The sequence below is a fragment of the Arctopsyche grandis genome, chromosome 7 (assembly GCF_051622035.1).
Source record: "Arctopsyche grandis isolate Sample6627 chromosome 7, ASM5162203v2, whole genome shotgun sequence".
NCBI classification, from domain to species: Eukaryota; Metazoa; Arthropoda; class Insecta; order Trichoptera; family Hydropsychidae; genus Arctopsyche; species Arctopsyche grandis.
Genome location: NC_135361.1, coordinates 30,987,799 through 31,000,364, shown reverse-complemented (window position 1 = coordinate 31,000,364; position 12,566 = coordinate 30,987,799). Strand labels below are relative to the sequence as shown.

At 32.1% G+C, this 12,566-nt stretch overlaps 1 protein-coding gene across 1 annotated transcript; it reads left to right on the top strand.

Moving 5' to 3' along the window:
• The first annotated feature begins 3,567 nt into the window (after positions 1 to 3,567).
• LOC143914676 (uncharacterized) lies at positions 3,568 to 12,066 on the top strand. Its single transcript, XM_077434970.1, has 6 exons — positions 3,568 to 3,619; positions 6,675 to 6,757; positions 6,841 to 6,940; positions 7,812 to 7,897; positions 7,988 to 8,144; positions 11,017 to 12,066. Exons 2-6 carry the CDS (start codon positions 6,683 to 6,685, stop codon positions 11,208 to 11,210), a joined length of 612 nt encoding a protein of 203 aa, XP_077291096.1. The 5' UTR covers positions 3,568 to 3,619; positions 6,675 to 6,682; the 3' UTR covers positions 11,211 to 12,066.
• Positions 12,067 to 12,566: the final 500 nt, after the last annotated feature.

The window sequence follows — 12,566 nt, the reverse complement described above, 5'->3', positions numbered from 1 at the left end:
GTCCTCTTCGATCAGAAACAAACAGAACAAACGGATATTATCAGCAACAGTAAACGAAGTGCGCGCGCTTCGTACTTGTCAGTGTCATTGTCCATATTAGATATTAAGTGGGTACAATTTTTGACGTGTAAACGTCTTTCCTTTTAGGACCACAGTATAGAGAGTGCATCCTGAGATTTCTTGGTTCAAAAGGTCTTGTTCGATAGTTATTAAAAAATAATTGAATAATTTTTTTAAATGTCTAAATTTTGAAATTGACGGGGACAAATGCAGTGGCGGCTCGTGATAATTTTTAGTAGCGGGGCTGCACTGAAAAGATGTCTAAAAAATGTCACCATAATTATTCTATCATGTCATAACAGGACAAAATAAGCACAATTTTTGGCGTACGACCACTTACATGTGGATTTAAGTATTATTGAAAAAAAAACTAGCAACATTCACCACCCATTAAAGGGGTGCGTCCAAACGCGATGAAGATTTCGAAAAATACGCTGGTACTCCAGTAAGATTGCTAAAAAGAATTCGTTCTTGCTGGTTTCGCGACGCGGATTAAAAAAAAACCCAAAACCTTTCAAAAACTTAACCCCCTAATTCGTAACGAAAAACATTAACCTGTTGACAATGCATCGATACATCGGTTGTTTCATCTGCCATAACAGCTAGATAAGTTGCTTTTTTTATTTCAGCACTTATTTGTTCCCTACACACGTTCAAAATACAATCTAAAAGTTCATTTTGAATAGTTTTTGATGTCTCTTTAAAAACCGAAGAAGTTTGAAAATGTTATTTAAAGAATCGTCGAAATTTTGTGAATATTCTAGAAGCCCCCGAAAAACTCCTGGATTTTTTGAATTATCTGTTTCATCGTGTCCCTTCATTGGCATTTCAAATTTACCGCAAAATTTAACGCAATCAATAATTTTAAATAAAACATCCCGATTTTTTTTGACGTTTTCGTTATGCTTATCAATTTCCCGCCGACAAGCTTCCCAAAATCGTGAGATTACACACATTTTTTAAGTGTTCGACACTTCCCTCGTGTTTTTAAATTTATCGTTTAAATGTTTTAAGTCAATAACTCCTGTTTTCGTCCAAGATGCTTCGCCTGGCGACTCGCCTCCAAACAAAAGACACGGATAACAAAATAACGCGTTTTTTTCTGTACATCTCGTTAACCAATTGTATTTTTTATAAATGTCTGGATTAAATTTTCGCGAGTAACTAAAATATCTACTAGTTGCAGGCTGTGAAATAATTAAATTGGGCGTGAGGCAGCCTAATGCTTTTATAGCGACTTTTTCGGTAAGTTCTAGTCGCGAAAAGTGCAAATTTTGTAAATATTTTACTTAATTCTTTTGTTGTTCCATTTTTAAAAGAAAAAAAATCTTAATATATTTAAATAAAAATTACGAGAAAAAGTTAAACAGATTTGAAAAAAGTTTGCTGTTATCAAAATGAAAACGACTCACCGAAGATTTGATGAGGGCTCGTACACAACCAATTAAGAGTAACGAAAACGAATAAAGCTGTGATCGTGCGATTCAACTAATCAAATGTAAGATCAAGCGCGTGAAATCTTAAACAAACTGACAGATGAATGTCGTTTAACAGGCGAAGGCTGCCGACTGAACGCTCCAGCTCTAGCCCAAAACGGCCCAGCCCGACGGGCTCCAGCCCAAAACGGCAGAGTGAGTGAAAGAGAAAGAGCTATCTGCACTTGCAAATAGCTCTTTCTCTTTCTCGTTCCGAAACTCCGGGCTGCGCAGCGTTCAGCGCGGCGCTGTAACACTTTACAGCCAGTACAGCAACATTTTAATTCATCTGTCACCATACAAGTTAGTGGGGTCTTCGAAACGGTCAACATTACTTACAATATCACCCTTTTGGATATGGGTGATATTGTAAGTAATATTTACTCTGTCGAAGGCCCCAATAGTTCGTCCATCCAACTAATAAAAAAAATATCATTAATAAATAAAATATTAAATGTATTATTAAACATATATCTTAGAATTTTATAGGAGGGGCTGCAGCCCGGCAGCCCATTAGGACGAGCCGCCACTGGACAAATGACTCTCGGACTGGGACACCGGGACACAGACCTCGAAACTGGGACATGTCCCTGTCAACGGGGACGTATGGCAGCCCTAATGTAGCATGAAGTTTTTCCTAACAGGCAAATGTGTTTGATTTATTATTTATGTATTTGTTTCATACGGTTCGTATGGTTCGTATTGGTTGGTTCGTATTTTAATATGCATAGATGGTCGGTAATTTAGGGTTTCCAATTATTGGACTTCATCAACTATTCGAATATCCAATAGTAAAATTCGAAATATTCGAATAGTTTTAAACAATAGAAAACAGTGTGAAATATTAATTCAAAATAATAAAATTAAAAATTAAATAATAATTAAAATTAAATAATAAAATTTCGTCATACATAAACATTATTTTAATTTTAAAAATAATAATGTATTAAATGTTTCAAAATTTAATCTCGCCCTTAATTTTGTTTTTATTTTTCCTGCTGTGGAGACCACTCTTTCAGTAGCAGTTGACGTTGGCTTAATTGTTAATAAAGTTTTTAGAATAATATCTAAAGCTTCGGTTCGTTTTTTAAAGTTATTCAGTACTTTAACCCTTTGGATTATTTTGGAATTTGAAAAACGTACTTTTATAACGTTCACGCGCGTTCAATCAATTCATTTAACTTGAGAAAAAATACCTGGATCGATAACGTGTCCCTACGAACTCCAAAACAGAACTGAAATTCAAAACAACATAATTGAAACGAAATATTTCTGCGTATCCATACAAATTGCAAACCTGCTTCGCACTGTATTTTTGTTACCGTTTCAAATAAACAATGCAATAAGTTCTCTTTCGTAAAATAAGTTAGCGAGGAATTCCAATGTCGAGTTCCACGAATCCATTGCACTGAGGTGATAAAATGATTCCGAGTCGACGACTGATACGTCTTTCACACAATACACTGTTATGTTATACATTTTGAGTTAAAAATAATATTGTATTATGTTAAAAAAATTCTTAATTTGTAAAATATTTTATTAAAATTTCATTAAAAAATTTCACGAATATTATTCGAATAATTTCTCAAATATTCGAATAACGAATAGTTCAAAATAGGCCGAATATATTCGAATATCGAATATTTGAATATTTGGATTGGAAACTATAGTCGGTATTTTAATTATTTTTGCGGTATGTCCAGTATTTTAATTTTTTTTATCAGTATGTTATCTTTTGGTCACAAACAGCGGGCAAAGCCGGGTAGCAACAATAGGAATTTTATAAAATTCTTTGTAACATATTGTTATTTTTACTATTTTAAATTACTATTCCATATTATTATTTTCTTTTATTTTTTTTTCTTTTCATGCCTTCTTTTATAATACATTTTTTTAGTATAATTTTTTTACTAACCTCTTTTTAATTATTTTGATGCCAAATTAGCAAATCGGTAAATGTGAAATATTTTATCTTTATTATCGATCTCGATAATAAAGATAAGATTCGGAACTTATTGAATCTTGCCTTATTAAACTCGCATTTTACAAGGCCTCTTATTGCCCTTTACTGTGTTATCCGTCAGGTACGTCGTTTGTATTATTATTTATTATTCTGCATCACCATCATCAATCCAACTCTTCAAGACAAATAAAGTAACCACTAACTGTGTGTTTGTGGCCCGTGAAATGCCTGTCAAATTTTTAACTCTGGGTTTGGCCTGGATTTTGATTGTAAACTATAGTCGTGAATTGCCAACTTATCGAAATCAATCTTAATTAATTTTGATATCATTTTATTTACATACTTGCAACTCCAAATATTTTTTAATTTAAACAATTCAACAATGTGATTTTTTAATAGAAATTTGAGTGAAATTTATTTTTAATGATTTTCATCGTCGTACATAAGGTTTTTTTTGGTTGTGTGTCATGTTTATAAGAGAGGTTGATTGGTCTACGGTGTACAAGATTAAGACTTTCAACACTTAATAAAATTAAATACACTATAAGTCATACATACGTCATTAATATCTTTTGATAGATACATAGTTATCTGATTATTACCAACTTGTTGATATGATTGTAAACTCATTTAAAGCAAAATTGGTTTTGTTGATATCACATCTGCCGATCAAGTCTCTCGTGCATTTCCCACATATGAAGAAAATGCTAGGTAAAAATGAATGATACGTGTCATTATTTATTAAGCACCTTCAAGTGCTTCAAAAACAGTTTGATGAGCGATTTCTGCAGTTTACAAATATCGAGCCAATTGTCTCCTTCTGTATCAATCCTTTTACTTGCCAAATAAATGCAATGGAAATAGTCGCACGTATTGCAGATCTTGTTCAAGGGAAGGCAGAAGAACTAGAGTTAGAAATTTTGGACCATAAGAATGATATTTTGCTAAAATTCTTAACATCAGAGGACTTCTGGAATACAGTGGACAGAGAAAAGTTCCCATTTTTGAAAAAAGCGGCATATACAAAAACTAAATCGGTTTTTTCGGTTCTTAATATTTATGCGAATCATTGTTTTCAAAAATGAATTTAATAAAATCAAGATATAGATTTCGACTCACCGATGAGCATCTTTATGATTGTTTGTTAACAGGATTATCGTCATACTCTCACATTTATGAGGCACTGGCCAATGAAATGCAATGCCAAATATCACACTGACAGATTGATATTATATTTTTTTATAAAATGTTTTCTTTGTATGTGTGTTTTTTGTTTACTATGTATTACATTTTGTATGTACGTTTCTTTGTGTGAATGTAATTTGAAAAATAATATTATTATTTTAAAATTATTTTTGCTTATTATTTATTACCCTTGTCCAATTATAAATATCCTTAGAAAAAAAAGTGGTACCCGCCGTCCTCCCCTTATTTTAGAATGCGCTCTATGGTACAAAAAGGTTGGGAACCCCTGCCTTAAGGGAACGTATCTGGACATGAATTTTAAAGAATAGACTAGACAAAGCTTTAATCAGTTTAATCAGACATACATACATACAGTGGCGGACTGGCCATACAAGCGTACATGCCCGATGGCATGTGGGCCCCACTATCCGTTAGAAAATATGGGCCCTCAGTAAAATTAAATAACTTTTTAACTATTTCACGTGTGTAAAAATTTATAGGATATTGCACTTTGGGACCTAGAGTTTGGGTATTTCAACAAAACAAATTTCTTACGATATACACAAACAACTAATACAGCCCAAGGATCGGCTAACTTATTTTATTAGGCTCGAAATGTAAGTTTCAACATTTGCGTGGGCCCTTTTACCGGGCCCATTTCCAACCTCAAGGTTATGTAATATTTCCAACCTATGTAACAACTACCTACTGAAATAAAAATGGGAATAAACAAATTTCCGTGAATAATATAAACTGAATTGCTTAAAACAATTTTGATAGGACGATTCATCATCAACCAGCGATTAAAATTTACTTCATACATACTTTCAAAATAACATTTGATTATACTTCGACGATATAGTAAGATTTAAATACACAATTTTAAACAGTTTCCGAATATAAAATCTATTCCTAATCTAGACACATCCATGTATATAGAAACATAGGATAGGGGCCCCTCCCCAAAATCTCGATTTTCGATTAACATTAATTGAAAATATTATGCATTTTTTGTTTTCAGGGATGTAATTTGGGGGGGGCACTCGCCCCCCTAAATTAAGGAATAGGTGAATTTAGAAAATATTATGAATTTAATGATTAATGAGATACTATGGATCTATGAATGCTGCGTTTATTTCTTATATTATGTTACTTTTGTGTAACTAATAAAATAATCGCTGCTATGTGCTTTGAAAAAAAAAGATTTTATTATTTTGAAGCAAATATATTTTGGTTTTTAAGTGGTATGCCTTGGGTAACATTCTTAGAAATTGTTCATCCCATTGAGGGAATCGTTAGAAAGGTCGCCTTTACTTTATTTTGTCTCAAAAACAGATGTGTATCGTTTATTTTTCCGAAAGTTTGTATATTTTTTGATATAGTGATACATTTTGATGGTCGACTTTTGTTAACCATTTTGCGACCATGTGAAGATTTTTGGAAAAAAATTTTCGCCTGCGGCGCTTTTTTGGCTTTTTACATAAGATACTTTTATATATACTTTTTCAAAAATAAGCTTATTTTTTTCATATTGTATATTTTCCATTTTTATTCCGATATAAAAAAGATTTTTTGAAAAAAAATTCAATTTGACCAATCTTCGCCTGCCCCCCCCCCCCAAGAAAAAGCTGAAATGACGTCCCTGATTGTTTTCTACCGAAAGTAAAAGCTGCTTTTATGCCGCATTTTTTTATGATGCATTCTATTTACCTAGGACAAGGATTAAAACGAAATATACAATGTAATTTATGGATCTATTTTGCTTTTGCCATTTTTCTTGTACCTAAATTTGTTTATTCCCATTTTTGAAAATTTTATTTATTTTTTGCCCTTGATTTTTAGCGTGATGGAAAGAAGAAAATTTTGTTATATGGGGGGGGGGGACAAATTTTTTTAACCCTGGGTGGGGCCCCCTTTGACTCCTGGCATGCACTGATTTCAGTCCCAGTCCGCCACTGCATACATATGTATACATAGTTGTTTCTTTTTAGATAATAAAATGGTGGTCTTGGACAAGTGTTGTTGCTGCTTTAGCCTGAAGAACGGAATTTTATGTATCATTTGGTTTTGTTTGGTGAGCTCCGATTAAGACATCATCTTTGAATATTAAATTTATGAATTGAATTATGAAATTTTTTTATTTACATATTGTTTTAGTTTGAAAATATTATTAATCTCTCCAGTCTTATTTTTGAATATTCAAATTTAAGGACCTATAAATTCGAGGACAATCTGAATAAAGAGGTTTTCAATGAAGGTATTTATTTTTACTTTTTACTAGGCTTTACCCGGCTTCGCTCGGTATTTGTAAAATAAACCGCTTAAACATGGCCAATCTAATAGTTAACATTTGATTAAATTTATTTGAATATTTTTATTTTATTTAAATTTATTTGAATAGTTTTATTATATTTAAATTTATTTGAATAGTTTTATTTTATTTAAATGTATTTCAATATTTTATTTATTTATTTATCAAAACATATGTACATATATATTCGGTCAAGAATAAAAAAGGTATGTAAAAAAATTGACCATTTTACAAAATGAAAAAGGTAAAAGAAATATAAAAACAAATTGTAATGAAATACAATAAAATTAGAAAAAAATAAGAATAATGCACATACATGTATATACATGTAAACATACACACCTACATATACGTACATATACTCACATACATACACTATATTCATTTGTTTTTTATTAAATTGAACGTCACGGATTTTACGAACCAAACAAACATACATACAAACGAAGTCTCTTTCGAGATTTTATGTATTGTTTACTTTTTGACATAGAACTACGCTATTCCCCAGTGAAAGGGGAGAGTAGTAGCAGTAGTAGTTTATTCTTCACATTTCGGACAGCCAGCTTAGAATAAATAAATAAAACAATCCGCCAATCTTATTATACTCAACGCCGTGGGTGCTTATTGTCTCTTTCGCTGATTGGACGATGAGTGCTGGTCACCCATTGGTCGACGAGCATTGATCGTCCAATCGTCACGTTACAGTACAATATGTGTAAAACATGGTGACACCACATCTCGTTCATGGATGTTTCGCTCACCGACAGCTCACTCACGGCTTTCAAACCAAAAATTTCAAACTTTCATACCTTTTCAGCTTTCACACCAGTATTCAGCTTAGTTGTCGCTACAGAAGTAATTGACATTATAACGGGTGCTGTTCTCCTCTATGGCGTCTATTCAGTTAGTAATACATACGTTCTTGTTTTAATGGATATTTTAACGTCAATTTATGTACATTAATATCGATAACATGCGAATGTGTTGTTGCAGAAAAAAAAACTGATGTTGCTTCCTTGGTTGGTTAATAATGGTCTTGGCATTATTTTCATTACATTGAGTATCTTGATTGGAAGTATTGTATGCTTCTTAATTAAAGACATGGCAAGCTATGGGTTTAGTCTTTTATTTATGGGTATTTTTGTATGTGGTACGTATATTCTTTACGATTACGAGGGTCATTATTTTTGTGAGAATCGAATATTTTGTGACAATTATTTGTAATTCTAAATCCTTACAGTTACATTATTATACCTATAGAATAATAGTAGCCCGGTGGACGAAATTTGTGGTTGTAGATTTTAGTTGTACGTAAGACGTCCGACCGCGCGAAACAATAGTTAGATTTTTTCCATTGATTAAATTTTTTTATTGCTTTACGTATAATTAATTTTTAAATTCAAATATATTTTTTCCGTAGTATTATTAGCTAATTTTCTTAATTTTTCACATTACCATGTTTATATGTATTGGTTTTCAATTCCATTTATTTTATCTGAACGTACTAATTCAAGTGGTAAATGATTTCAAATTACAATATGAAATGTTATAGACGGAGCGCTAATCGTTTGAAAGCTAGCGTGAGCGAGTGAAATGAAGTGATGCGCTCTCCATTCTACATATCGCTCTTGCATCCTCGCATGAAAAACTTTTTTTTACTCAATTTAAAATCATTTACCGCTCAAATTAGTACGTCTCGATAAAACAAAATATATTGATATAAAAAATCAATCCATATACACGTGATTAAGTGAAAAATGATTGAAATTATCCAATAATATTACGGAAAAAAATACAAAGAAAGTATATTTTTGACTTAATTCGTTAGATAATTAATTATAAATATTTCAAAGTAGTAAAAAAGTCGCCATAAATACATTTTTTTCTATCTGACTATTGATTCCAATACTCGCTTTTGGCACAGCAGTACTATATTTTGAATTAAAGACAAAAATCTATAAAAATTGCAAATTTTTTAAACGCCCATATCTCTTAAATGGGAGAAAGTCAACAAAATTCATTGTCATATACAAATTTAGTGAGTCAAAGTTAGTAAGGATTTATTAGTCTCCGCTCTGGTAATTTTATTTTGTTTTTCAGTGTAATCGACATGCTGCATGAAATAATACCGAGAAAAAGCTCAATATGTACAAAAGTAAACCTCTAACTGAAATTAGCTGATAAGAAATCAGGACACATTCCCCACCGGGTTACATTCCAAAGCGTCAACATATGTACATACATACTAAGGCTTCCAATCCCGGGATCCCGGTGTTTTCTGGTACCGTGAATCCCGGTGCTGAAGCTAGTCTGAATACCGGTATTACGGTGCTGGCAGAAATATCTTTAAAAATATTATTTTTACCAAAATAATATGGAAAAAAACATAAAACAACATTATATAATGAACAATGGTGGGATCCGTTTCGACGCCGGCTTGCCGTTTCCACTAAATGGTATGAACGGCCTGTATTGTGTCGCAGATATTGTGCTCAACCGCAATGATATTTGAAGCATATTTTGACTGATTCGAACTCACAATCGACCACTGATCACGTATTCGTGATCTAGAAAAAATGTGTGTGTGTGTGTGTGTGTCTGTGTTTCTGAGTGAGTGACTGTATGTTTATTTTGTGTCAGTGTATTTTGAACACTGTTCGTCCTATCGAACTGAAACTTAGTATTGGTTACTGAAAATTTTATCGACACACCGTAATTTTTTTTCAGATTTTTAAGTTGACCGGAAATGGTTCCTCCTCTTATACTTTGTCCTCTTTCTTTTTAAGTTTTTTAATTAAATTATCTCCCAAACCACTCATCAAATCGGACTGAAATTTCTTACTTGTAATAGAAATTATTAAAATTATACCCCAATATTTTTTCCTAAACCGAAAGTAGTACTTTTAATTTAGAGAATCAAGGTTTTTTAGTTTCTCTAAGAAATCCTTTAATTTATTGAACTGAAATTTTACCAAGTTTGTATAAAAGTTGGTAAGCATCCGTCAACCAGTTGTTCAATTTTTTCTTCCAGAATTTTTTTCGACCCCTTTTACATGTGTGCTCTTCACGTTAAAATTCAAGTATAATTGATGTTTCAATGTGATGAAAATAAAAAAATCACTAAATATAATAAACTGGAAGCGGAATTTTTTCACCTTGGAAAAGTCAAAAATGTTGTGACAACGATTCTTTCCACGCCCTGAACATATTTAGCTGAAAATTTATATTTGTATTCTTTTTGTACTAACATAGAGTTGATAAGGTTTTGGTCGGAAGTCGTAAGCCGGAAGTAGAACTTTAGTCTTGTATAAGTTTTCCTACATTTGTGTTCAATTTGTATTGAAAATGCTCATAGCCGGTATGTGTGAACGTGTATGTGCATATGTACACATACATATGTTCGATTATCGAATTTTGTTTTTTATCCTTCTTATATTCCTCAAATACATAGATAAAGTCGTAGGTTGGTCACATCCGAATTTTTTACATAAAGTAAATGTAATTGAAGTTTTTTTTTATATTAGGTGGATGGTTTCGATGAATAATTACTAGACGGTACAAACTATTTGTAAAAAAACGAATCAATGAATCAAAACGATGTTTCTTAGAAATTTATGGATGCGAACCGAAAATTTAAAGAATGTAGCCAAACTCTCAAAATTATTACGCCAATATGGGAATATTTTTTGCGTGAAACATCGGGAGAGTTTGCAAAATGTAATTGAACGTTTTTGAAATATGAAAACATGCAATTGAACTTTTTTTTCTTATACATTTGAAATCTCGGTGCTAGCACCGGGATCCCAGGATTTCCCAGCACCGCAATCCCGGTGCTGAAGTAACCTTCCGGGATTGGAAGCACTAGTACATATGTACATACGTTGTTGCGTCAATAACGATTCTCACTTAAAAAATAATCTTCGTATTATAATATTTACGCGAAATATAATATATTTCGTGGTGTTTTATTAAAATTTAAGTTTTTAAACAGTTTGTGTGTTGATTATTTTATTCAATTCTAGGAATATACATTTACATTTGGCTGTGTGTGTTCAGTTTTTATCAAAAGCTTAAAGAAGACTCGGTGATTACGGGTCGTCGTGACGGAGAAGTTGAGCCCATGGTATCAGAAAGATTTGAAATGACCCCACCTGCTTACAGTAGGTTGCAAAATAAACCTGTAGCGAACACCCCTGCTGCTGAAACAGTGGGGTAAACCACCCCTACTCCCAGTGGCGGACTGGCCATACAAGCGTACATGCCCGATGGCATGTGGGCCCCACTATCCGTTAGAAAATATGGGCCCTCAGTAAAATTAAATAACTTTTTAATTTAACTATTTCACGTGTGTAAAAATTTATAGGATATTGCACTTTGGGACCTAGAGTTTGGGTATTTCAACAAAACAAATTTCTTACGATATACAAAAACAACTAATGCTTGCTTTAACAGCCCAAGGATCGGTTAACTTTTTTTATTAGGCTCGAAATGTAAGTTTCAACATTTGCGTGGGCCCTTTTACCGGGCCCATTTCCAACCTCAATATTATGCATATACCAATACCTATGTAACAACTACCTACTGAAATAAAAATGGGAATAAACAAATTTCCCTGAATAATATAAACTGAATTGCTTAAAACAATTTTGATAGGACGATTCATCATCAACCAGCGATTTAAATTTACTTCATACATACTTTCAAAATAACATTTGATTATACTTCGACGATATAGTAAGATTTAAATACACAATTTTAAACAGTTTCCGAATATTAAATCTATTCCTAATCTAGACAAATCCATGTATATAGAAACATAGGATAGGGGCCCCCTCCCCAAAATCCTGATTTTCGATCAACATTAATTGAAAATATTATGCATTTTTTGTTTTCAGGGACGTAATTTGGGGGGGGGCACTCGCCCCCCTAAATTAAGGAATAGTGTGAATTTCGAAAATATTATGGATTTAATGATTAATGAGATACTATGGATCTATGAATGCTGCGTTTATTTCTTATGTACATATGTTACTTTTGGGTAACTAATAAAATAATCGCTGCTATGTGCTTTGAAAAAAAAAGATTTTATTATTTTGAAGCAAGTATATTTTGGTTTTTAAGTGGTATGCCATTAGTAACATTCTTAGAAATTGTTCATCCCATGGAGCGAATCGTTAGAAAGGTCCCCTTTACTTTATTTTGTCTCAAAAACAGATGTGTATCGTTTATTTTTCCGAATGTTCGTATATTTTTTGATATAGTGATACATTTTGATGGTCGATTTTTGTTAACCATGTGAAGATTTTTGGAAAAAAATTTTCGCCTGCGGCGCTTTTTTGGCTTTTTACATAATATTTTTTTATAATTATTTTTTCAGAAATAAGCTTAATTTTTTCATATTTTATATTTTCCATTTTTATTCCGATATAAAAAAGATTTTTTGAAAAAAAATTCAATTTGACCAATATTTGCCTGCCCCCCCAAGAAAAAGCTGAAATGACGTCCCTGATTGTTTTCTACCGAAAATAAAAGCCGCTTTTATGCCACATTATTTTATGATGCATTATATGAC

Excerpts from the sequence above, each read along its gene's own strand:
- LOC143914676 (XM_077434970.1), top strand. The coding sequence starts at position 6,683 with ATGGTGGTCTTGGACAAGTGTTGTTGCTGCTTTAGCCTGAAGAACGGA. Across the intron at positions 6,941-7,811 it reads TAAAGAGGTTTTCAATGAAG|CTTTCACACCAGTATTCAGC; the intron begins GTATTTATTTTT and ends ATACCTTTTCAG. Across the intron at positions 8,145-11,016 it reads TATGGGTATTTTTGTATGTG|GAATATACATTTACATTTGG; the intron begins GTACGTATATTC and ends ATTCAATTCTAG.